General features: G+C 34.8%; 1 protein-coding gene and 1 long non-coding RNA gene across 11 annotated transcripts in view; one reads left to right on the top strand and one right to left on the bottom strand.

The window, feature by feature from the left end:
• Nucleotides 1–7,276: 7,276 nt before the first annotated feature.
• On the top strand, nt 7,277–8,587 carry LOC128221331 (uncharacterized). The gene is made up of 3 exons (XR_008258963.1): nt 7,277–7,427; nt 7,672–7,804; nt 8,246–8,587. It is a non-coding gene; the product is annotated as an uncharacterized LOC128221331 (long non-coding RNA).
• Nucleotides 8,588–12,826: 4,239 nt separating this feature from the next.
• Nucleotides 12,827–27,499, bottom strand: part of LOC128221325 (uncharacterized) — a 56,916-nt gene continuing 42,243 nt past the window's right edge. For all 10 annotated transcript variants that reach the window (XM_052929878.1, XM_052929879.1, XM_052929881.1 and 7 more), the window contains 8 exons: nt 19,007–19,048; nt 16,323–16,364; nt 16,107–16,148; nt 15,738–15,779; nt 15,388–15,429; nt 14,663–14,905; nt 14,011–14,286; nt 12,827–13,726 (listed from right to left, as the gene is read on the bottom strand). In XM_052929878.1, the coding sequence (XP_052785838.1) occupies nt 13,584–13,726; nt 14,011–14,286; nt 14,663–14,905; nt 15,388–15,429; nt 15,738–15,779; nt 16,107–16,148; nt 16,323–16,364; nt 19,007–19,048 (872 nt within the window). In that variant the 3' untranslated portion in view covers nt 12,827–13,583. The remainder of the gene's footprint in view (nt 13,727–14,010; nt 14,287–14,662; nt 14,906–15,387; nt 15,430–15,737; nt 15,780–16,106; nt 16,149–16,322; nt 16,365–19,006; nt 19,049–27,499) is intronic.

Genomic DNA, 27,499 nt, shown 5'->3' with positions numbered 1-27,499 from the left:
AGAACAAAACTACACAAACAGCACAGTGCGTACATAATTTATAAACAAACTATGTATGTTTATCAAGGATTGTTAGGTACCGCCTTCGAACGGTCAGTAATATGTAAATTTACTGGGTGGGGGATTAACCGGTTTACTTGCAAAAACCTCACTTCAAATAAACAAAAAATAATTAACTAATAAGTAATACCCAAGCACTTTAACGATTAGAGATCTAAACATTATCTGCAGATGGAGGAATACAATTCAGAGCACCTGATGCAAAAACTTTTCAAAGATAGGATGGAGTCATTGTTTGAAACAATGAACATCACACACAGTCTGCCTAATATAACATGAGTTTTAAAACTGTGTGATCATAAAGTTTCATAATCAAATGCATCATTGCACTAAAACTGGGAACAAATAAAGTTAACATTATTAAAAATAAAAGCGACATAAATGAGCTATTTTTTCTTCCAAATGATTACCTATGTATAATTTTGTATGTTAATATAAGCCATTGTTACTTTTTATTATGCTATAAGTCAAAATGTACTATTAGATTTTATAAAAGTTGTATAGTTCAGCTAAGCATGATTAACTCAAATATTGCTTTCTTGCCCCTTTTGAGTATTGAACATAATACCCTTGCAATTTCGTTGGTGTCATGGCTAGTCTTGTCTAAATAGTTTATATGGGCGTATTATTTCATTGTTATCTGCATTTTCAGATTGTTTTAATTATTTCCAACCCTATTTAAATAAATACAAATATATTGGCATTTTCTCTTGTCAGTAAGGTCCCTACTATTTGTGTAACGACACCTGCTATATGTAAAAGACAAAGCTAATTTATTTTTTTTCGTACTAATTTTCAGATTCACCAATTTAAACTTCATCTGAAAATAGCCTGCTTTCGTATTCCTCTCATCGAGGCTGAGAGAGTCGCCCAGATGTTGGAGTCACGTGACTTACACGTGGCATCACTTCTAGAAACGAGATCCACCAATGGTAAGCGTGTACGGTTGTTTATGTATAAAGCTATTTTGAAATCATTGTCATCAAAAAGTACTTAAGTAGTGAGAGTTATCTAGTGGTATAGGTGTCCGCCTCTCTCACCTTACAGATCGTGGGTTCGATCCCCATTAATGTTGCTTTCTCATGGTCTTTCAAAAAGGTCACACTACTGGTTTCTGCCCATGAAACGGACGCGCGAGTGATTCTTAAAGCTTTTAGATGTCGTCACAAACGAGCTAAAATAAATCCGTATACACTGAATCTTACCATAAAAACCAACACTATTGAGCACATTCAATTTATTTATCCAGTATGAAATAAAGTCACTGTTATGTCGTGATAATAACAAAAGTCGTATTAAGTACGAATAATAACATTTCCATGCATCTACTATTAATTCGTTATAGAATCCAAAGTAGAACATCGGTGTATGTAATCACGTGATAAATAACGTCTTAAATGCTAAGTCTGAAGGCATTGAGTTGGTTTGAATAACGACTTAAAACAAGATAACTATAATTTCTATTCACCATTTTAAATTTAAACAATTGAAGTGCATGCCACTTGAAGAGCCCCGCCACTGAAAACAAACTCTGGTAAAATACCAAAGGCGTGGCTCTGAAGACTGCGCTATGTTTAATTTGAAATGCCGAAGAAATAGTAAAGTGATCTTTGTTTAATGTCTTTAATGGAAGTCAAATTGTGCCTTTCGATGAATCATTTATGACGCAATTCATCACGTGGTAAACACACACTGTACATATCGCCATAAAACGATTGCTTAACATTCTGGAATATTTATGATGTTCTTGTTGTGATTCAGAAACAACCGTCTACGAAGTGGAATCCATTCACTATTTGACCTGATGAAAACTCTCGACCTGACCGATGACGTCCCGAAGAAAATGACGTCCGAGGACAAAGTTATCGATCTTTTCCCGTCGCTTCAAGTCAAGGATGACAGCGAGTAATGAAAAAAGCAAAACAATGGCGACTTCTTTCAAAAACATTAAACATATTTAAAAAGCATTTGGAATAAATGTATGTAAGCTACAGGGATAAGCCAAGCCGCCTGACTTTAACACATGTCTATGGGCGGTATTCATAAAACTTATGGGGGCCGTTTCAATGATGGATTTCAGGCATAACTTAACTTATTTTAAATCTGTATAAAGGGCACAAACGACAATACAGCATATTGTTCTAATTTCCCCATCTATGTGTTCATCTTTAATGATGGTTAAAGTTCATTTCACTCAAATTTTAAGCAAAAAAATGGAACTTTGATACTAAGATAATTTCTATTTACGACAAAAATCGACTAATATTTTTATTGAAACGGTCCCCAGAAGTCATTTCTTAACTTAAGTCACCAACTTAATTTTAGTATTTCTTTAATCATATGAAATTGAAATAAAGGTTTTCCAAATAAAATTATTTTCATTGACCTTTTTGAAAAACACATACTTTAATGTACTAACACTCAGACATTTCGTTCAATTTGAATATGAAAATTTAAAATAATCCACTTAAGTTAGGAACTCTCTTAAGACACATTATGAATGCGGCCCCTGGCTCCAATATCTCGAAACTTTTAGTCTTAGCAGACTTATGATGCTTATCTTGATCAGCCGAAATAATATTTAAATTCGGTTTTGACAAATAATACATGGTTATTGGGTTTATCATAAAATAATTGATATAAATGATCGAATTTTATAAAAAAAATAAAAATATAGCTAAGCTAAATCGTGTTATTAGGGAAATTTTGTGATTTTGGGGCCTGTTTAAAGACTGAAGACTAATGAAGCGCCAATGAAAAGATACACAACGCTACAAATTAACCATCATAAAACAACATAACATCTACTATCCACTGATTGTTCAGAGTTGTCAACCTTGTTAGCATCAACGTAGTTTAATTTTTAAGGTTAGCATTTTTGTAATTAGCTCATATATACAAAAAATACAAGTACAGCTGAGAATGCTTATTGATTCCTGTGAGAAGAACTGCATATCACATAGTTTCAGAGAAGAATATATTAAAAAAAGTTATCATCGATATCGTAAACGATATAAATAACTGACCAATAGTGTGAATGGAGTCACCGATGTATGATCATTAGGTAAACTGACGTCATATTTTAAAAACCAACCCGGTTTCGCTAATCGGTCAAAGGCGTAATTAATAAGCTTGCTAGCGTTAGACTTTTCTGAGTTACTGGATGTTGTGTGTTTTCTCGTTCCGGGTCTGAGTAGTGTACCTTTCAACACGGCCTATTTTAAAATAATTGGCTATTGGGCCTGTCCCGTATTTTCCATTGTAATAATATACGTAAACATTAGTGCTCTATTTTTTCTTGCTGTGTACACTTTATAAATTGTATGCTATTTTTTATGGAAGGGGATATCCGCCAGTGAATTCATGCTGCTTTATGACATTTCTCATTTTAAATTGCAATTGCATTCGTCTTAATGGCAGGTGCCTTCGTGCAATTACTTCGTGCCTTTTTGTTATTGACAAAAACATTTGTCTATGTATACAACTTTAAGATGCCTTCACTTTATTGCGTAGTGTTAACGTTTAAACGACAAATGACATGTGTCAAGTTCTTACATTTAAATAACTAAATAACTAAATTGTGTACAAAACTACAACTTAACTATAAATACTAAATAACTAATAGTAATTATATACTGTAATAAGACCATTGAAAGCTAAATTAATATTCATCAGTAGCAGTATGCATTTGTCAATAAGCATATAGACGATAGACGAATGCATTTAGACGAACGCAACTAAACGAATGGAATACGAAGGGAACCAATAAATATTGGTATCCTGCGACAGCAATATTAAATGGGAATGGAAACCTAATGCTGGTACCCTTCTTATCCACGGGAGAGCAATCTGGCGACTTTTGCTTCGGTGGCAGTCAACAGTTTTCGTGCAGGAGCTGTCAAAAATATATCTAGAAGAGGTCATGTATAACATTATCTGAACTGAAAAAAATACTGCTTGATGCTTTTTTCTGCTGATTTTTTTTCCTGGATGTTTTTAGTCGGTACTGAGTTAGACACATATCCAAATTCTAATCTACGTTTCGGCCTGAATTTAAAATGTGTTGTCTACTAGGCGGTGACCAATTGTCGATGGATAACATGTTTTGAAGTTTCTGAGGCCATCAAACACAATCCAAGTATGAGCTTAGTGCTATCATTTGCAAGAAAATATGTACGCCTGGCTGTCATGTATAGAAATCTATGCATGTGTTTCATTCACTCAAATGTTCAATTTCTTTTCTTTCACTGGCTTCAGGACAGCCAAAGCATGTATACTAGAAATCTGTTATCAGCATCACTAATGCTAGGACGCCCCCCCCCCCCCCAATCCCACCTATAAATCGGCCAAGTTAACTTCGATTTCTATATCGGAGACAAAAAGTAATAAAATACGCGAAAAATGCACCATTTCGGACTAGAAATTGCTAAAATTATCTTCGAAAGTACCCACAAACACCACTGCCATCACCTTAAACCAATGTTGTGGAGCTGCAATCCAACTGCAATTAAGAAAGTCACACTTTTAATTTTCACCGGGCTTATGTGTTAGGTAATATCCTCGGGGGCGGATCCAGGATCTGACGTTAGAGAGGGCATTACTTATGGGCGCAACTTTTATGACATGTGCCCCTCCCTCAGAAACAATTTTATTATAGGAGGGTGGGGAGGCACCTCAAACCCCGCCCCAGGATTCACTAGTGATGCTGATAACAGATTCCTAGTATACATGCTTTGGCTTTCCGAAGCCAGTGAATGCAAAGACGCAAAGAAATTGAAATTTTGAGTAAATGAAACACATTCATAGATTTCTATAGATGTCAGCAAGGCGTACACATTTTCTGGCGATTGATAGCACTATGCTCATACTTGGATTTTGTTTGATGGCATCAGAAATTTCAAAACATGCATGTTATCCATCGAAAATTGGTCAAAATATCACCCGGCTCGCAGACAACACATTTCAATTTCAGGCCGAAACGAAGATTATAATTTGGAATAAAAACATCCAGGAAAAAATAATCAGCAGAAAAAAGCATCAAGCAGTATTACATTTTTAGGTCCAGATAATGTCAGACATTACCTCTTAAAGATATAATTTTGACATATCCTGCACGAAAACTGTTGACTGCCACCGAAGCAAAAGTCGCGAGAGTGCTCTCCCGTGGATAAGAAGGGTACCAGCATTTGGTTTCCATTCCCATTTAATATTGCTGTCGCAGGATACCAATATTTACTGATTCCCTTCTAATTCAATTCGTTTAGTTGCGTTCGTCTAAATGCATTCATCTATCGTCTATATGCTTATTGGTAAATGCATACTGCTATGTTTGATTGATGTATAATTAAGTTAACTTTTAATGGTCTTATTACATTATATAAATATTATTAGTAATAATATTAGAAGTTTAATTGTACTCTTGTTTTTTAATTAGTACACAATAGACAATTAAAAGTAAAAACTTGATGTCTGTCTTTTTTCGTTGAGACGTAGACATTAAGCAAAAACATGAAGGAAACTTAAAGTTGTACACATAGACACATGCGGTAGTCCATTTCAAAGACGAAGGAAGCAATTGCATGAATGCACTTACGATTTAAACGAATGCACTAGCAATTTAAAAAGAGAAATGTCATAATGCAGCATGCATTAACTGGCGGATAACCCCTTCCATAATGTTTTGCATGTTCAAGTGTTCAACAATCATCAACAAAAAATGTGATCAATTTCAAATTAACATAGTATTAGTTTTTTATCCAAATAAGTTTTTAGTTGTTTGACCAAAAAATAAAAGTTCGTTGATTACGGGTAGTATTTTGTATTTTATTTTTTGTAATTTATTTCAGAGTTCTTTTTTATTCTAGTTATTCTACTATATATATACTGGCTCTGTGTGTATGTATTAAATGTAAGCTAATAAAATTGCAATCACAGCGCATTGTCAGTTTCTAGTCCCACATTTTTCTCCTATGTAATCCATTTGATATTTTAGGACAGGCATATTCCAAAGTAGATTTGTTTTTTTAGAAAGGACCCCGGGGCAATATCATTCAAGCGATGTGTATATGCAGTAACGTTATTGAAATATACGGTACACATGTTTGTTTAAACATAGTTTTTTTTCATATAAGACGTTCTTGTTTCCCCTTTGTTATTCATGTTTAAAGACGGCCATATTCTATATACACTTTTAAAAGAAAGGACCCTCCCTGGACTCCCGGGGCCTTATCATTCAATCGGTATGTATGTTTAGTAATTTATTCATTTTGAATGGAAAATGCCACAATTTGATTAAACATAGTTTATTTCATATTATAAGCAACATAATAAATATATTTGAACTTTAATCTTTCCTATTTCAAAGTCGAACAAACATGGAAAAGATGGTTATTTTATTCGGGGCCCCAATAATTCTGACGACGCCTGTAGAAAGGGGTACAAAGTCGGCAATTTCAATTTCGAGAAAAACGTGTTTAAAGTTTTGTTGATTTATTTCACTGACTTTAATTGGTATAAGTCACCATTTCTTTGTTAGATTTATAAATTTTAACGTACCACAATTGTTTAAATTGCATCCATAAAATATACATATACTCCGACAACAATGTTATCGATAGCGACGAGTATAATAACAACAAGGTTATCTCCCTTATGCATATACGTAATTTCCGGTTGGTTATTGACAAACAAGAAATTTTCAAACATTTACGTTTTTTGTCTTCATTTGCTGCTTTTCGAGGATGCTTCTGTCGAGTTTTGACAGGTAAATATCATTGCAGTTGTGTATATTTAATATTAAATTTTATTATGTTAAAATGATATAGAAAAAGGCGAAAATATTCGTCAATTGTCATAAACCCGGAAGTAAACAAATGGCTTGAACTGGCGGTTTTATTTAATTTCCATACCACATTGTCCATAATAATGAATGCACTTGTATAATTATATAAATTTCTCATCATACCGAGTCATATGTTTTTGTAGTCATGGGAGTAAAGTTTTCCCGATGGACAAGTCAACGACACTTATGACATTTTAATAAGGATTTGTGTAACTTATGAATGACCTTCATTTACTAGAAAAACTCAACCAGTCCATGATAACATTGTAGATAATTGAAATCTGTTTATGAGTTTTGATAACAACAATAATGAATTTACAAGAGATCACAGTGCACTACATAACATCATATTGCTATCTTATTTTAGGACAGTATATATGTTACCTGCCCGGCCCCCTCCATTACAGTTGGGACATTGCCTGCCAGTCTTCTTCCCCAATCATGCCCAACCGATTGGTCCAATATTGTTCAAAACTTGATGGAAATGCGGTGTCATCGTAGTTTGGAGTATGTGCAGAGCACTCGGGTACATTTTAGTTATATATAACTTAAGTTCACAAATTAATAAACGGTTGTTAATTGACAGCTTTTTTCCAAGCAAGGAGAAGATTTTTGGTTGCACACATGACAACCTTGTTATACGTAATCAAAAGACATATTGTGTAATACCGAATAATTAACTGGTTTCCATATTTTATTTTGAAATCATGCAATATTTTAGATAAACAAAATAGCATGTATAAAATAAAGATGTGTATCAAATGTTGCAGGACAACAAGTAGTTTATTTCTTCGATGAGACTGAATTGAAAGGGAGCAGACACTGTTGTGAGCATGATGATCACTTCTTCAAGTACCATGGCTTGGAGATAAAAAGCCGAAATTGGCACTTTGGTCTTAGCAGGTAGTAAATAAAATGTTCACATTAAACCCTAATGTAGAGTACTTTAATTTTGAAAATACTTACCTAACAGAATTGAGCCCTAGATTTTTAAGAGTATTCGCCTCAGCGTTAGCCTTTTAATTGGTGTCAGTTACATGTAAACAAAAACCTTGACCATAACTCAATAACTGTTGAAATTGATAAAACACATCTTTGCATACCTGTTGCCAGAGGAAGAATGTATATGTTAACTTTCATAAGTATGTTATTTCTATATTACATTTCAAATTTTCAACAATGTTAAACAAAAATAAAAGCTGTTTAAACTAGCCAAGTAACTCCTGACATTGTCAAAACACTGGCATGATATCTTGATCTTTATATAAGCTTGTTTTTTGTGTGTTTTTGTGATGTCAAAATATGACTGATCTAGACATAATTTCTATCAATCCATACTTTCAGCAAACAGGCCTGGCTTTGTGCGGTGCAGGTTTGCTGCATCGGTGATGGTTTAGTTTACCTGATGAAAACCAGAGCAGTTGTGTACCCTGAACTCCTTTCCGAATTCTTCATCAAGGGGATGGATCTTGAATGGCAGTGGTATTAACATGACAAGATCAGAGAATACAGCAGATTAGACATTGAAAAAGACAGTGTGCCCTAGACAGTCTCAACCAAAGCATTGAACAAACTGTACAACCTGTTAATTAACTTTTTAGAGCTGTTTGTTTGGACTAGTGTTTGTCATTCAGAAATAAGTAATAACATTATTTCTCAGTATAAGAAATATGCAGGAATTAGAAGCAGATATTTACTGTAACTATATAAACAAACCTCTTAGGGGTTTAGTTAGGTTAAAGAAAGACAGGGAGCTACAGAAACGAGACAGGTTTCCATGTTTCAATAGGACACCCTTCATTTATCTGTGAAGAATTTTAACATTTTGAATGCTACAGAAAATGTTAGGAATATTGTATAATGTTTAATTGAAGTACTATTAGGTTTCAAGTGCCAAATATTTAAAGCCTGTGTGTATTTATAGTCTTGTGAATATAAAGTTGTTATCAAAACAAAATCAATATTTGATTGTCTTAAGCTTTTAATTCTATGAAGGCAGGAGGTTGCCAATCTTACTCTTCATGACGGGTGCTTCCAAAAAAGAACAGGGTGCAGAAACCTTCCATAACTCTTGCTAGAACCCTAATATCCTTTTTTCATCAAATTACAGTAACACTGACAATTAACAAATGATGCAGTGATATTTTTTATGCTAATATCATCAATTTTTATTGTCATTAAGTTTTCTTCTAGAATTGATTTGTACATGTAATGCATTGAAAATTGATACTTGTGGTTGCCATGGTTACAACTTGTTTCTTAGTGTAGTAATATGTTTTATATATATAAATACAATATTGCATTATGTAAACTTATTATATTTTAAGAAATAATGATTCAAACACATGTACAGAGACAATAAATATACTACTTTGTATTTTTGTTGCCATTGCAATGTTTCTGTGTATATTTGTTACATTTATTGTTTTTTTATTACAGGATTGTCCATTAGTGAAATTATAATGTGTATAATAAGCATAGCTACAAAATGCATAGATACATTGAAATACTTATTTATGGATGTACATTTTCTTCATATTTCGATAATAGAATAGATTGTGTACACTGACCCCCCTTGGACTTAAATCACCATAGCAACAAAAGTATTAAACATTTTGAATATTTTTTTAAAAAATATATTTGTAAAGTGTCTGCCAATGCTTAGGTTTGAGTACTTTTAAGAGCGGCGTGTGTGATCCCTTTTACGTTTAATATTGAATTGCATCGTATTGTGGTTGTCATGGTAACATTTTGATTGCCATTTAAAACTTCAATCATAATTTTACAAGAATTTTGTCACCAGTTCAATAATATGTTATTTTGTGTAAGATATATAACTACAAATTATATAAAGACATAAAACAAACATGAGTTGTTTCATTTCTTTATCTAAAAAATATGCCACTTTTTGACACTTTCATCGATAAATTGATCGACTCCTGTGCTTCTTTAAATCGTCATAACAACAAAAGTACTTAAGATTTTGACCTCAAATTTTCGCCAAATTGTTTCTAATGATGTACTCTATAAATAACTACCAAAAAGAGCAAATGTCATTTTTGCACCTTTGTATCCCTTTTTACAGGCATTGACACAATTGTTATGGGGACTGGAATGGGATCTTTTCCCTAGGGTTAAGTAAGCAGATCGATTTTGAGTTTTTCCAGACTTGTATCCATGACGGGTATTCCTATCACAATCTACATAAGGTAAAAACATATTCCTGCCACGTGATTGTCCCATTTTCGCGCAAGTTGTATTTCTAACTTTGGGTGTTGTTTTGTAAGGAAATACGATTATTATGTAAGGAAATACGATGATTATGTATTAAAGAAAATAATTTGAACGGATATATATATGCATGCTTAAAACGTTGATCAGATGAAGATGTTGTCACACAAGTGGTCGTCGATAAGTCAAGATTCGTTTTGAACATAGCCGAGGGTTCGGTTATCATTGCTTTAGTATTATTGCCGGTGCTAAATACATATAGGAGGGTGCAACACATGCTTTAGAAGGGGTAAAGTATGTGATACGGTGTCACAAAAAATATACAACTTGCACATCTTACACACGGAAAACACAGGCTTCAACTTACTTCTAAATTCGAGGATTTATATTGCACTAGGCTGACAATGCATCTTATACAACTAACGATGTTTATAACATTGCTATGGTAGCGGTTGGTATAGTTGAGCAAAGTAAGCATATATATGTATGTTTCAATGAACTATCTGAGGTAGTACAGAGTTTGCAAAATCAAACCGTTTGTGAGGGCAGAGTTTTGGCCCTGGTTTGTCACGTTACGGTAGAGCCGTTCCCGAAGATATGGTGGTTACGACACTTGTCCCTTAGTTTTAATTATATTTTTGTTATGTGTTAAAGTACTAGTCTTGTCCCTGCCAGTTTTAATGTATTATGGAATCAGCAAATTCATGTTATGACACTGTATTAATTGCCTTAATAACGTGATCATTTTATTAATCCGCAATCCAATGGAAACTGCAGGAAAATTATATTCCAAGCTGCCAAACACAGCTCAAGGTAATACTACAATGCAGAAGAAGTGTTTAATTGTACCAGATATTAAGTAAAACTTATCTAGCTATGCTCTAGTATTTGGATGGCACTCAGCTGGAAAAATAGTGCCGGTTTTACCGTTATAATTGACACGCAGTATCCGTGAACATAGCCCATAAAGGAAGTATAGGCGTTATATAATAAGTATAAAAAGTCATTGCTAGTTTCAGTTTAATATATTTCACCAAGTGAGCACAACAGCATCATTTCAAGAGTGGCGTAGCCACGGTTGAACTATTTTTTATTTTGTGTTCATGAGGTGAAATATATTGCGGACTTACACTGAAACCAGCACGTGTTTTGTTCTAAAATATATGCATTGTAAAATGACGTAAAATGACATTCAATTGCAGCTCTTTTCGGAATAAGTATCCAAACAGTAACGGAAATGAGGTCGTTGAAATTGAGTCCTAGTCCCGTACACGCTGACGTTTGATATGGCATTCAGAGAGTGTTAACGTTTCAGAATTGTGTAAACAAATACCAAGATGTGATTTCACTGTTTGAAACAGTGGTACATCTTTTTTTTTCATTTGTAGTTCTTTATAAATCACTTGAGAGCATGTGATAAAATCTTTATTTCATTGATGCACCGGGGGTGGGGGTGCTGAAATTGAAATTATGCATGGAATGTTCTTGGTGTGTAAGCTTATTTATACGCGAACTCGGGGCTTGCCCATCAGGGGAGTGTTCCAATAATATTGATAGTCTTTTGGAACATAATTCACAGACAGCATGTAACCCAGGTTGATGCTACCCTGGTTCTAAAATGTGCATCAGTGTAAAGCACTGTCACACGGGACTCGCATTTAACGTCCCTACAGAAAGATGATTCGTTTTTTTAGTGGTGCGGAAGTAATCGAACCTGAGTTCCCTGGATTGATATTCAAGTGTGTTACCATTAGACCACGGATCCGCCTAACTGTCCTTCATTCATTAGACAAGTCATTCACTTTTAGATGTATATTTATATGTATACCATTATCACCATGCATAAATCAGGCATTAACTCGGCCCTCAAACGTTCATGTTCTCAAGGAATACCGTATTTGAAAATGCCTTAAGCGTGAATACAAGTTCCCTCCACAAAACCTGATATCGTTTATTCGTAGGAATTTCTTTTTATTACGTGATATTTGATTTTGGGATATGGTCATCTACAGCGTAACAATTTGACTTTTTTTGTCTCTCTGAATAACGTTACGGATTAATTTTAATTCAAGCAAAAGAGATGTCCGTTGAATCACGATGTAGTAGTTTATTTCTTCACTTCGATTGAGGACAGAATAAGCATACATTTACCAACACAGCCGGCAACCGCTGCAAAGGTTGAGCCTTTTTAGGAATAAAATGAAATCGTTTTTCACGTTATATATGGTTGTTGAAAAGGATTTGCTTAATATAGAAACTATAAGTATTGTACATACTCTACACATCATTATTTTCAATGCAAAAGTTATGTTTATTGATATTTGCAGATGGTGCAATGCATATATTGTTTAGGCGACAATTTACGGAACAATAAGCAGTTGCAAAAGGTATATTTCGTTTATTTTATGAGCCAATGACACTGAAATCAAAAACAATAACAATAATCGAAAGCTTCGTATTTTCACAACTACCTACAGTCAGATGCTATGTCATGAAGCAATACTTACTAGAGACAATGAGCTGAAAGCTCAGAATTGTTTACTGATCGGTAGGTTTCATATATTGACTTTCATTCGGGCCAGTACAGTTATGATTCATGGACGGATTTATATTACACAAATCAAAAGAACTTTAGGATAAATCAAATTATCAACGACCAGACCGGATCGTAAAACTGTAATTCAGAACACCACAAAAGAACACAAATTAGTTTATTTGCAAAGCAATATGTACATTATTACAATCCGTGTATAACTTTCAATTGAAATCAAATAACAACTCAGATGATATTTGTACACTTTTGTGATTTAAAACCACGGCATATACTTACACTCCATTTGTATAGTTTTGCAATGTTCATCCATCGCCATTTTGGAGAATTTGTTTTTCACTCACTTGGCACGTTATACACAATGTAACTATATCACATTTCAAATCAGCTCAATGCCTTAATTATGTTATGTACAAACAAAAATATTACTATATCACATTTCGAATCAACTCTTTGCCTTCATTATCTTATGTATAAACAATAATGTTACTATAACACATTTTAAATTAACTCCATGCCTTAGTAATCTTATGTACAAACAATAATGTAACTATATCACATTTTAGGTTATGTACAAACAAAAATGTTACTATATCACAGTTCGAATCAACTCTATGCCTTCATTATCTTATGTACAAACAATAATGTTACTATGTCACATTTCGATTCAACCATATTCCTTTCATTATCTGATAAAAAATATCATACGTTTATAATGAACATGCTCACTTGTTTTATCATATCTTAAACAAAGTTTATATTCTCGTTGAATCCATGCAACCTAGTTCTAAACTTCACTGCCTCCTTTAAACGTTTGTTTGAGAATTTGCCTGCCTACTTATATGCACGTTGCATCTTCACTGCCTACATATAGGCCCGTTGCATATTTACTTTCTACGTCTACTTTCGCTGTATTTTGACAGATGATTCCCCTAACTCAAAGTTGGAGATACGTTTGAGACCCCGACTTGAAGAGGCATTTTCGCCTTCCCCATCTCTTTCATTTGCTTGAACTGCAATTAGGATTTCTTCCTCTTCATCAGCTAAACATAAACATTCCGGTGTAAGATTATTGCACATAAAGAACACTTTACATGCATTTACGTTTGATGTCACCATGTTTGAAAATATACTTTCCTCCGAAATAGTATTTGCTCTTTGAGATTTGTTTAACCTACGAAACAAATAAATTAAAAAAACAATAGATCTTTAAAAAATATTAATACTATTTATAAATAAACGGGCACAATATGAGTACAATTATTCATTCTTGTTAAACAGCATAAAACAAACAGATACAAATTCTGACGAAACGTGTTTTATCTACCAAAGAAATCTTCAAGCTTTTCCCATGCGACAACCATATCGTCGAATTCTTCTGTGCACTCTTCCAATATTATCAGCATTGTTCTCATAGTCATGTTTGGTCGGAGAAGGGCCGCCAGCTTTAGCATGTGGTAGATCTGCATCTGTGTTCGTGGGTACTTAGCGACAATGACATCTCTGTCATCTTCTGTGAGTCCCAGACGGTCAGCGTAATACTCCCAGCCGTTGGCAATCTGGCTTGATAAGATGCCCAAGTGTCTAACAGTTGTTGGGAGATCTGTAAAGGAATTGTGTGGTTTATTATATGATGCAGTAATGTGCAGCGTTTTGTTCAGTTTGTTTGGACCGCAAGGCGTTAAGACGTCATTGTTTATTTCACTGATAAAATGTTTAAGTGCAGAAATAACCTTATGGGGAATTTATTTTATATATTGGCAATCCTACAAAATTAAACGGTTGAACAAATAGCATCTCACCTACAATGAACGCTATTTCTAAAACTAACTTCATAATATGGCAATACAAAATCTAATATGCTTATCAAGACTCTTCCTTATTGATCTTCGGAGATATGGTACAGTTATATGTGCAGTAATATGCACAGTCATATCGTATCGTCCGGTAAATAAATGTTCAGATTGGAACAGAAATACCTTTCCAATTTCTTGGAGGGCCAGGACCAGGATTTGCTTCAACACCAGATCGAAAAAGGAGAATCAGTACTGTACCCAAATTACATTGTGAGCCATGGCGTTGTCGTCCGCTTCTATTCAATAACGCGTACAACAGACAGATGACGAGTTTTATCAGACGTATCAATTTTATTCTGTTGCGTAACTCAGATTTCAGATTTTTTTCGTCGAGATCCTTCAACATGACTTGAAGCTCACTGATTACTGCAAACGAGAGAGAAAAGTGTGTTATTTTAAACAGTGATGACAAACAGAACAATTGTGAACTGTATGTATCCATGAACATATGTGCGCGTTAAGTCATTACATTTATTGTGTTAAAACAACCTTTCCTTGAAGTTAACCCGAAGTTGTTTATTTACAGAAAAATAGAAAAGAGGCTCGACTAGTCACTGACCTCAGAAAACAATTAACAAATCACTTGTGAAATTTAGCGATAACTCGCATATATGGAATACATTTGCGGTTGGCGAGTTTCGTAGGGAATCTTTGACAACAATTGATGTAACTGACACCGTAACACCTTCTCTCGTTCCAATGCCAGAAACCAGTCGGTTAATCAGCGACTATCAACATTGTTTTAATGATTATTATAAAAATTGGTCTGTCGTATAATAATGCAGTTGTTGTTTAATGGTAGCTTGTGTGTTAACCTTATAGTTTTAGTTGCTATTAAAACTACTAACCTGTATCCAAGTCATCAGGGCTTTCTTGGGTACGTCTAATTTCTAAAACGAGCGTATAATTCATTAAGGTTTTGAAACAGGACATGTACGTGCTTAAATTAAAATGTTATTTGCGGAACTCCCTGGCACTCCCTGGCATATGCCACGTGAAAAATGAACATTGAATTGTTTATGACGTATCGCACAAAAATTAGCATTTCACAACCTCTTTAATAAATTGAGTAAAGGCACACATTTGTATGAGCACACTCATAGAATGTCTGTTAAATCTTTTTTGTTCGCATGTATGAGCATACAAAAAAATGATGTCTTCATTCGAAAAGGTTAAATGCATTGACATTGTGAATTACCTTTATCCAAAGCAACAAGTCTTCCGTCGACATGTCCACGCACTAAAATGTAAAACATCCAAATGTCAGTTAACTGAAGAATAAAAAAGAAAATGTGTAAATTGTGTTTCAGCGTTTGCGCAGTGTCTCTTGCACATGTCATGTTAAACATAAACATGTGCATTTTCGATAACGTATTGCACACCAAGCAGTATTCGTGTACACATTTAAGTAGCATTTTGCAACCTCTCTCTTAACTAAAGTAATGGAATACATTTATGCGAGTACATTTATACAAGGGCTGTAAACCACACCTCGTCCGACTATTAAGTAATATCAATTAATATGTGTCCTCAATCGGAATGGATAATGCAAAGAAAATGTATTTACCTCCCTTCAATACATGCAGTTTTCTTTCGGCAACTTCAAGCTCTAAAACATAAAAATAAAATTTCACGTATTCAAGTATTAGAAAATTAAAATTGAAAGAGCTTGGGTGTGAACAGCACATTAAGTGTTTGTCAATGTTTTCTTTAAAAAGTCCGAACGTTTGACCAACAGTTCAAAGGCTAAGCCATAATTGGTTTGAACAAAAATATAACCCACTTGTGTTCAATTCTCGAGACTCGTCGAACAAGAAAAGTCGCTCTGAAAAATTAAATACAATGTTTTAAATATGATTAACTAAGTCATAAAAACATTCAAAAACCTCAGAAACGCACACGCACACGCACGCTCACACATGCAAACAAACACACACGCGCGCGCGCGCACGCGCACACACACGCACGTACAATGGCACGCAAGCACGCACGCATACACACACACACACATACACATGTATTTTTAAAGGAATGAGGTTATGCATTAAACCCCGAATGCGTTCTTTTTGCGCGTCCCATTGTGTTTGCCCACACATTAACATAATTGTGCTAATTGTTTGATTCTTGTTTACAAATGGGGCTGGGTGAATCAAAATGCCATTAATCTAATAGCATACGTGCCAAAATATGTTGCAAACATAAATGATTACAAAACACTACCGCATTTTACCCGTCTGGACCTATCGAATAATAGTAGATTGACTTACCTTGTTAGTCAACTAAACCAATTTAAGGCCGGTAAAAATGGTAACTGGACTTTGAATTCAGCTCTAGTTACCGACCTCATAATAATATACAAAACCAGTATTGATAAAAACATAAATATAAGGACCACCAATGGTGTTAAATTCACATTTATCGAATCAACATTCATTTCGTTTCCAACTAAGCACCTCCAATTAAAAGAGAAAGCATATACGTTTTTTTAAACAAACAATAAAGAATCACCATCAAAGGCAAACGAAATGTTTTTTATGTGTTCTAGATTAACAAAATACGAGTTTGTTCTGGTTTCTGTTTTTTATTGCCCAAATGTTTATTCATACAAACATTTATAAATGACATGTATATGTATACCATTTAATACAAGACGAGTTTGTTTGTGTCCTAAGTAAAAGGCTAGTCCAAGACAAGGTAATGATATTTAGTTTATCCCAATAAACTAGCATTTATGCATTTTAAACTGTTTATATATATACAGTTTACAGGCTCTGACCCCTTTGGCTTCAGAACATCCAATTATAAAATAGTCATCTTCTAGAGATGTTCGAAATCTATTTTTAGGCATACTTTGTACAAGGGTATACATGTTTTTCAGGCCTTTGTAAATCTGTTGATGAAGTGCACTGAATTATAAAAAAAAAAATATGAAGCATATATTTAAGAAAACCATGTTTACATAACCAAACATTCACTTTTTAAATGGATAAAAATAGCCCAAAAGCGTCCTAGGTACAAACTTACCACTGGTTTAAACAACATTATAAACATATTTCTTAAAAAAACTAGATAAGGTCAAATCTATACATTGCATGTCTCTCTGCTTACCTCAAGGGTGTGAACAAAGTTTGCCAAAGTTTTGACTCATGACTGAAATTTTCTTAATCTATCGTACACTCATTTAAACCAGTTTATTGACTACACTTTAAGTGTCAATTGTGTTTGGAAAACATAAACCATAAAAATATTTGAGATAAAAGATATCATAGACAAAAACTCGGATCTAAATCTAAAAATAAAAATTACAAGAGCTGTCACAGTATGTGACGAATGCCCCCGAATGTGACATTGACCTATGAACAAGGTTAGTACATGAAAAGTTGATCCTGCCTTTACGTGTCAAATACATATGGCAAGTTATTTTAAGTGTGACTTGAACTTAGAAGTAGGGACATGGGTCTTGCATGCGACACTTCGTCTTGGTATGTGGCAAGTTATTTTAAAATATGTCCATACAAGAGAAAGTTACAGCCCGGACACAACAACCTATACTCTATGCCCTTATATGCAGCATTCCATTGTAAATAAACACTAAGTGTGATCTTGACCTTAGAGGTAGAGACACAGGTTTTGCACGCAACACGTTGTCCTGGTATGTGGAACACATGTTGCAAGTTATTTTAAAATCGGTCCATACAAGGGAAAGTTACAGCCCGGACACGACAACCTATAGTATATGTCCTTATAAGCAGCACTCCATTGTTAATAAACACTATGTGTGACCTTGACTTTAGAGGTAGGGACACGGATTTTGCCCGCGACACGTCGTCTTGGTATGTGGAACTCTTGTGGCAAGTTATTTTAAAATCTGTCCATACCAGGGAAAGTTACAGCCCGAACAGGACGACATATACTATGTCCTTATATGCAGCACTCCATTGTGAATAAACACGTAAGTGTGACCTTAACCTTAGAGGTGGGCACACAGGCTTTGCACGCGACACGTCGTCTTGCTATGTGGAACACATTTGGCAAGTTATTTTAAAATATGTCCATACAAGGGAAAGTTACAGCCCGGACACGACAACCTATACTCTATGTCTTATATGCAGCACTCCATTGTGAATAAACACTATGTGTGACCTTGACCTTAGAGGGAAAGTTACAGCCCGGACACGAGTTGTTCAGCGGGACACACGGACGGACGGACAGACTGACGGTGCAATTTTAATATGCCCACCTTCGGGGGTATAAAAAATGGCATTAAACTGTCGTCACTCAAATATAAGATGAAAATGATCAAGTTAGTACCGTACATGAGATATAATCAAACCCAATTTTTGTTCACTGAAACAACCATAATGCCCGATTTTCATTAAAACTGACAATACCGTAATATTGTGAGCGTTAAAAACAGTGATTTTTTTGTTCAAAATGTGTTAAAAATGATGAACTAAAATAGCTTACTTGTGTTCAACTCTCGAGATTCGTCGAATAAGGAAAGCCGTTCTGAAAATTAAAGTTACAATGATTTATATACAATTTATTTTCTCTTTTAAATGGATGCAAACAATCCAAATCATTCTAGTTACGAAGCGACTAGCAAGTTTAAAAAAACACAAATGTTGTTTTTTTTCTTCTTCTTCTGTCATGGCCGATTTCGTAAATACATACCATCTTCAAATATGTATTCGGACCATATACAGATATTCATACATAAATTCATATATACAACGTGGAGTTGACCAAACATAAAATTTACAAAATATTAGTTTTTAATATGTCATCATACATGATAATCAACTATTGATAAACTGTCTTTAATTTTGTCTGCATAATACAAATACATATCTATTTTTTTGCAAAACCTCTTCATTTTTTGTAGCTATTAATAGAAAGACACTGTGAAGACTAGGGTTATCATAATACTTTGATGGTATATACACTTCTCTTCTATCTCTATACAACGGACATTTGATAACAAAATGATATTCATTTTCAACAACCTTTTTTACAATATAAAGAAAGTCTACGGTCCCTATCAATTCCGGTATGCCTGCCTGTTTCGAAAGCAAGGCAATACGATGAACATCTAAAATTTATCAACTGTAACACAGTTCACATATAATTCTGCTTTTAAACACGATTTTATATATATGTACAATTTATTAAGTTTCATATTCGCAGAACAAGTTTGACTCCATAATTGTAGATGTTGATCTTTTAATCTCGTTTCATATTTTTTAACAAAGGCACTTTCATTTACTACATTCTGTGACTCCCAAATATATCCAAAATCATTCCTAAACATTTTCATATGCAATACACTAACCCAATTTTCGTGACCTTGACTAGCATACAAATTTAACATATTGTAACACAACTTCTATCATCAGGAAAATTCAAATTGTTTAACCGATACTTAAGACAACGTTTCGAAGCATATATATGTAAAAGCATCATAACAAGCTTTAGAAGATACATTTAAATACCTTTTACATGCATATAATTGGACATTTTCTAAAGCATTTATTGAAGTAATTCCCCAAATTTCAGCACCATATAACATATTAGGTGATATGTTTGTATCAAACATTTTAAAAAATACTGAAGACTTAACAAAAAGTGTTGAAGCAATGCCTTTAAAAAGACAATATAAAGCTTTCTTAGCTTTTAGAGCAGAATTATCTGTCATCTTATACCTTGACAATGTATAGCTAAAATATAAATATTTATGCAAAAAGCTACAGAAACAAGCTCAGTAGCAACAAGTTTAAACATGAACCCGGTGTATTGGCACTGGGCAAACGCCAAAGACATAGAACACGAAATCACAAACATGAAACATAGAACAGCACAAAACCCTACAAACAGCCCAGTGCATACATACTATATATATAAAAACATTAATTGGTATGTTTATCTAGAATTTTAGGTACCGCCTTGGAACGGTCATTAAAATGTAAATTTACTGGGTTTTTTAACCAGTTTATGTGCACAAACCTCACTCTTATCCCAACAATCCTTAATAAAGATAAAACGCAAAAGGTAAACCTTATCAAAGTATGTATTAACTTAAAGAAACTTATCAATAAAACAAATAATAATGAACGTAAAGGTAAACCCCGAGTACTTCTATGATTAGAGATCCCAACTATCTGCAGACGAAGGAAAACAATTCAGAGCACCCAATTCAGTCTTCGTTAGAAACTAATAACATCCCACACACTCTGCCTTATAAAATATATGGTTTAAAACTGTGTGATCATAGAGTTTCATAATAAAAAGCATCATTGTACTAAAACTGGGAAAACAATAAAGAAAAACATTATTAAAACTAAAATCGACTTATATTTGCTAACCTCTTCTTCCGAATGATTTGAAAATGTAAAATATATGAAGAAATTGAAGTCACATGCCAAAACACTCAGAGTCAGCCAACACGTGGTCGCCAAATACGGTTCTAAAGATAACATGAATTAGCAAAATCTTCATAAAAATCAAAGCACTGAAAGGATGCTATATTCAACCCAAATTCAACCCAATATTTTGTTTCAGGTATTCATCTTCAAAAACAAGAAGGCAAGTGCTCTTCAAAATTATACCTTTATATCCACGGTTTAAATAAATTCCAAGTAATTCATTAAGTCTATCTGCCGAACTACCTGCTGGAAACATTTTAATTTTACGTATTTTCTTTAAAACATCACCATAAAAATCGGGATGAGCAATACTATCAGCAATGAGCGATTTAAGACTACTATTGTACTTTGATTTGAGATTATAATGATTATAATGAATATTCACAAATTTTGAGAAAAGTTTTCTTAATTTCAAAAAAACATGTTTTAGAAGTGTTTGCGTCATAAGTTTACTGCGAGAGCTGATTTTTTTTTCCATCTGTACATATTCTAGCATATCTTATCAACTGTGCAATAAAAAAAACACCATATAATGTTGAAATTGGAACATCGCCATCTTAAGAAGGGTAATTAATTATTATTTAAAATTAAAGTCATCACGTTTATCATAAAGATTGATGTTCAATATATCTTCCTTTACTTCCAGTTGCAGATCTAAATAGGATGCTTTCAAAACGGATGTAATAGATTCATTAAATTGCAATTGTGAAGTGTATATCGAATGAATGTTATCTGTAAACACAGGATTATCTAAACTTAAAATATCATCAATGTATCTAAACGTTCTATTGAACTCATCAACAAGAGCTAGATCTACAGACTTAGATAGTTTTAACATATATTCACTTCCATAGCAGTATAAAAACATGCCTGTAAGTAAAGGTGCATAATTGGCATTGGAATTCGAATAGTTTGCTTATATAAACATTTACCGAATTTAAGAAAATAATTATTGAGTACAAAATTTAAAACTTTAATGTGCATGTCCAATAGATATATTTTTCTGATTAGAAATAAAATATTTAAACATTACCTGCCATGTAAGAAGTTTTCTCCCTCGCAAAAGTTTTTTCGATAAGAGGAGTCAATTTGTTTGTAACTAAAGATTGTGGAATATATGTATAGATCGTTGAAAAGTCATAAGTATTTAGTTCTGAGACTTTATACCATTTTTTTTTCAAAATCATTAACTAAATCTAAACAATTATTGATAGACCAAAGGAGATTAATTCCAGAATTCTCATAAACTTTACAACAGTATTTTTTCCCATGAAACTTTAAAGCAGTTAAACAGGATGAAAGTAAAATTGAAACTTGTTTAGTAGAGCAAGACAAATATTTAACAATAAATCGTGATTTATACGGATTTTTATGCATCTTAGGCAACAAGTGTATTGTAGGAATGGTTTTATGATCATCATTCAAAAGAACTTGAAATTTAGCATTATAATCAATATGATTTTTATACAAACACTTTCTTCATCGAGTTGGCTTAAAATGTAAGTTCTGGAAGATTGTAACTCTCCAATAATAGTATTTACATAATATAAACGTCAAACTATGATTACATTATCAGCTGCTTTATCAGCTGGTACAAATACAAGTTTTTTTTATGTATGGATTTGATATCCATTATCAACATTGGAGTTATCGAAATAGACTTTGGGGGAAATGCCAACGGATTATTGTTGAAAAACTCTATTTTCTTATCTATTAGGTACAATATTGTATTCATCCACCGTAATAAGGCATTTGGTTCGACCCCTTCTCTTTTGCACCAGTTTTTACTATATTTGGATAAAGTGTCTGTCAATTTTAATTTACATGTGTGGAAAACAAATTCAGTTGCTATCCGGTATTGAGGACCTTTTTGTAGCAGTTTTCCAAGAATATTATTTTTAATAAAAGAAAAATCTCCTGTAACAAGAGGATCGTAGCGGTACATGGAGTCAATGCAACCTCATGAAGAAGGTGTATTTGCGGAAATATCATCTTCTGATACTACTTTATTATAATTGAATATGAAATTTCTATTAGGCTTTTTATATTTGTATTATATCATTGGCATTTCTTTATTCTTAAAGTATTGTGGAATACATTTTCTACATTGAATTCTTAAATAAATTATTTAGATTAAGAAGATCTATACCCTTGTTGCTTAAAGTATGTTTAATGCGATATCTTTTGCTAGTATCACTATTTTCAATAGTGGGATGAAGGTAATGTTTAGTATATCCATTTACGATGCAAGCGCATTCATACTTCGGATCAGTTCTTAAAATAGTATTATCAGCTTCCATATCAAGTGACCGTAAAGAAGTTAATGAAAGGGAACATTAAGTAAAAAGATGTCGATGTTTGCCATTTTGTTAAAATATACTATTACATTGCTCCATATCAATTGTTCTACGTTGTTTTCTTTTAATGTTTCAATTCATTATCTTGCCATGTGATTCTGTCTTACGCTTTCTTTCTTTAAATAATGAAAACAAGAGCTGTCACAGTATGTGACGAATGCCCCCGAATGTGACATTGACCTATGAACAAGGTCAGTACATGAAAAGTTAAAGATGAAACAAATACATCTGGCAAGTTATTTTAAATTGCCTCTGAACATAAAAAATACCACCCGTACTTGACAACCTACATTCTTATGTCCTTATATTCAGCATTTCAATCTGAATAAACACAAAGTGTATCTTTCACCTTAGAGGAAGGGACATGGGTCTTGCACGTGACACGTCGTCTTGGTATGTCGAACACATGTGGCAAGTTATTTTAAATTATGTCCATACAAGGGAAAGTTTCAGCCCGGACACGACAACCTATAATCTATGTCCTTATATGCAGCATTCCATTGAGAATAAACACTAAGTGTGACCTTGACCTAAGAAATAGGGACACAGTTCTTGCACGCGACACGTCGTCTTGGTATGCCGAACACATGTGGCAAGTTATTTTAAAATCTGTCCATACAAGGGAAAGTTACAGCCCGGATAAGAAAACATATACTCTATGTCCTTATATGCACCATTGCATTGTGAATAAACACCTAAGTGTGACCTTGACCTTGGAGGTAGGGACACGGTTTTTGCACACGACACGTCGTCTTCGTATGCAAAACACATGTGGCAAGTCATTTTAAAATCTGTCAATACAAGGGAAAGTTACAGCCCGGACACGACACCCTATACTCTATGTCCTTATATGCAGCATTCCATTGTGAATAAACACCTAAGTGTGACCTTGACCTTAGAGGTAGGGACACGGTTCTTGCACGCGACACGTTGCCTTGGTATGCCGAACACATGTGGCAAGTTATTTTAAAATCTGTCCATACAAGGGAAAGTTACAGCCCGGACACGACAACCTATACTCTATGTCCTTATATGCAGCATTCCATTGTGAATAAACACATAAATGTGACCTTGATCTTGGAGGTCGGGACAGGGTTCTTACACGCGACACGTCGTCTAGGTATGCTGAACACATGTGGCAAGTTATTTTAAAATCTGTACATACAAGGGAAAGTTACAGCCCGGACACGACAACCTATACTCTATGTCCTTATATGCAGCATTCCATTGTGAATAAACACCTAAATGTGACCTTGACCTTGGAGGTAGGGACATGGTTCTTGCACGCGACACGTCGTCTTGGTATGCTGAACACATGTGGCAAGTTATTTTAAAATATGTCAATACAAGGGAAAGTTACAACCCGGACACGACAACCTATACTCTTTGTCCTTATATGCAGCATTCCATTGTGAATAAAACACCTAAGTGTGACCTTGGCCTTAGAGGTAGGGACACGGTTCTTGCACGCGACACGTCGTCTTGGTATGCCGAACACATGTGGCAAGTTATTTTAAAATATGTCCATACAAAAGAAAGTTACAGCCCGGACACGACAACCTGTACTCTTTGTCCTTATATGCAGCATTCCATTGTGAATAAACACCTAAGTGTGACCTTGACCTTAGAGGTAGGGACACAGTTCTTGCACGCGACACTTCGTCTTGGTATGCCGAACACATGTGGCAAGTTATTTTAAAATATGTCCATACAAGGGAAAGTTACAGCCCGGACACGACAACCTATAATCTATGTCCTTATATGCAGCATTCCATTGTGAATAAACACCTAAGTGTGACCTTAAACTAAGAGGTAGGGACAAGGTTCTTGCACGCGACACGTCGTCTAGGTATGCCGAACACATGTGACAAATTATTTTAAAATCTGTCCATAAAAGGGAAAGTTACAGACCGGACACGACAACCTATACTCTATGTCCTTATATGCAGCATTCCATTGTGAATAAACACCTAAGTGTGACCTTGACCTTGGAGGTAGTGACACGGTTCTTGCACGCGACACGTCGTCTTGGTATGCCGAACACATGTGGCAAGTTATTTTAAAATCTGTCCATACAAGGGAAAGTTACAGCCCGGACATGACAACCTATACTCTATGTCCTTATATGCAGCATTCCATTGTGAATAAACACCTAAGTGTGACCTTGACTTTGGAGATAGTGACACGGTTCTTGCACGCGACGCGTCGTCTTGGTATGCCGAACACATGTGGCAAGTTATTTTAAAATCTGTCCATACAAGGGAAAGTTACAGCCCGGACACGACAACCTATACTCTTTGTCCTTATATGCAGCATTTCATTGTGAATAATCACTAAGTGTGACCTTGACCTTGGAGGTAGGGACACGGTTCTTGCACGCGACACGTCGTCTTGGTATGCCGAACACATGTGGCAAGTTATTTTAAAATATTTTTTATTCAAGGGAACGTTACAGCCCGGACACGACAACCTATAATCTATGTCCTTAAATGCAGCATTCCATTGTGAATAACACCTTAGTTTGACATTAAACTAAGAGGTAGGGACACAGTTCTTGCACACGACACGTCGTTTTGGTATGCCGAACACATGTGGCAAGTTATTTTAAAATATGTCCATACAAGGGAAAGTTACAGCCCGGACACGACAACCTATACCCTATGTCCTTATATGCAGCATTCCATTGTGAATAAACACCTAAGTGTGACCTTGACCTTAGTGGTAGGGACACGGTTCTTTTACGCGACTCGTCGACTTTGTATGCCGAACACATGTGGAAAGTTATTCTAAAATCTGTCAATATAAGGGAAAGTTACAGCCCGGACACGACAACCTATACTCTATGTCCTTATATGCAGCATTCCATTGTGAATAAACAACTAAGTGTGACCTTGACCTTGGAGGCAGGGACACAGTTATTGCACGCGACACGTCATCTGGGTATGCTGAACACATGTGGCAAGTTATTTTAAAATCTGTCCATACAAGGGAAAGTTACAGCCCGGACACGACAACCTATACTTTATGTCCTTATATGCAGCATTCCATTGTGAATAAACACCTAAGTGTGACCTTGACCTTAGAGGTAGGGACACGGTTCTTGCACGCGACACGTCGTCTTGGTATGCCGAATACATGTGGCAAGTTATATTAAAATATGTCCATACAAGGGAAAGTTACAGCCCGGACACCAGAACCTATATTCTATGTCCTTATATGCAGCATTCCATTGTGAATAAACACCTAAATGTGACCTTGACCTTGGAGGTAGGGACACGGTTCTTGCACGCGACACGTCGTCTTGGTATGCTGAACACATGTGGCAAGTTATTTTAAAATCTGTACATACAAGGGAAAGTTACAGCCCGGACACGACAACCTATACTCTATGTCCTTATATGCAGCATTCCATTGTGAATAAAACACCTAAGTGTGACCTTGACCTTAGAGGTAGGGACACAGTTCTTGCACGCGACACGTCGTCTTGGTATGCCGAACACATGTGGCAAGTTATTTTAAAATCTGTCCATACAAGGGAAAGTTTCAGCCCGGACACGACAACCTATAATCTATGTCCTTATATGCAGCATTCCATTGTGAATAAACACTAAGTGTGACCTTGACCTAAGAAATAGGGACACAGTTCTTGCACGCGACACGTCGTCTTGGTATGCCGAACACATGTGGCAAGTTATTTTAAAATATGTCCATACAAGGGAACGTTACAGCCCGGACACGACAACCTATACTCTATGTCCTTATATGCAGCATTTCATTTTGAATAAACACCTAAGTGTGACCTTGACCTTGGAGGTAGTGACACGGTTTTTGCACGCGATACGTCGTCTTGGTATGCCGAACACATGTGGCAAGTTATATTAAAATATGTCCATACAAGGGAAAGTTATAGCCCGGACACCAGAACCTATATTCTATGTCCTTATATGCAGCATTCCATTGTGAATAAACACCTAAATGTGACCTTGACCTTGGAGGTAGGGACACGGTTCTTGCACGCGACACGTCGTCTTGGTATGCTGAACACATGTGGCAAGTTATTTTAAAATCTGTACATACAAGGGAAAGTTACAGCCCGGACACGACAACCTATACTCTATGTCCTTATATGCAGCATTCCATTGTGAATAAACACCTAAATGTGACCTTGTCCTTGGAGGTAG

Source organism: Mya arenaria, chromosome 16 (genome assembly GCF_026914265.1).
Source record: "Mya arenaria isolate MELC-2E11 chromosome 16, ASM2691426v1".
Classification (NCBI taxonomy): Eukaryota; Metazoa; Mollusca; class Bivalvia; order Myida; family Myidae; genus Mya; species Mya arenaria.
The sequence above is the reverse complement of the archived record's forward strand: the minus strand, read 5'-3'. Positions and strand labels throughout refer to the sequence as shown.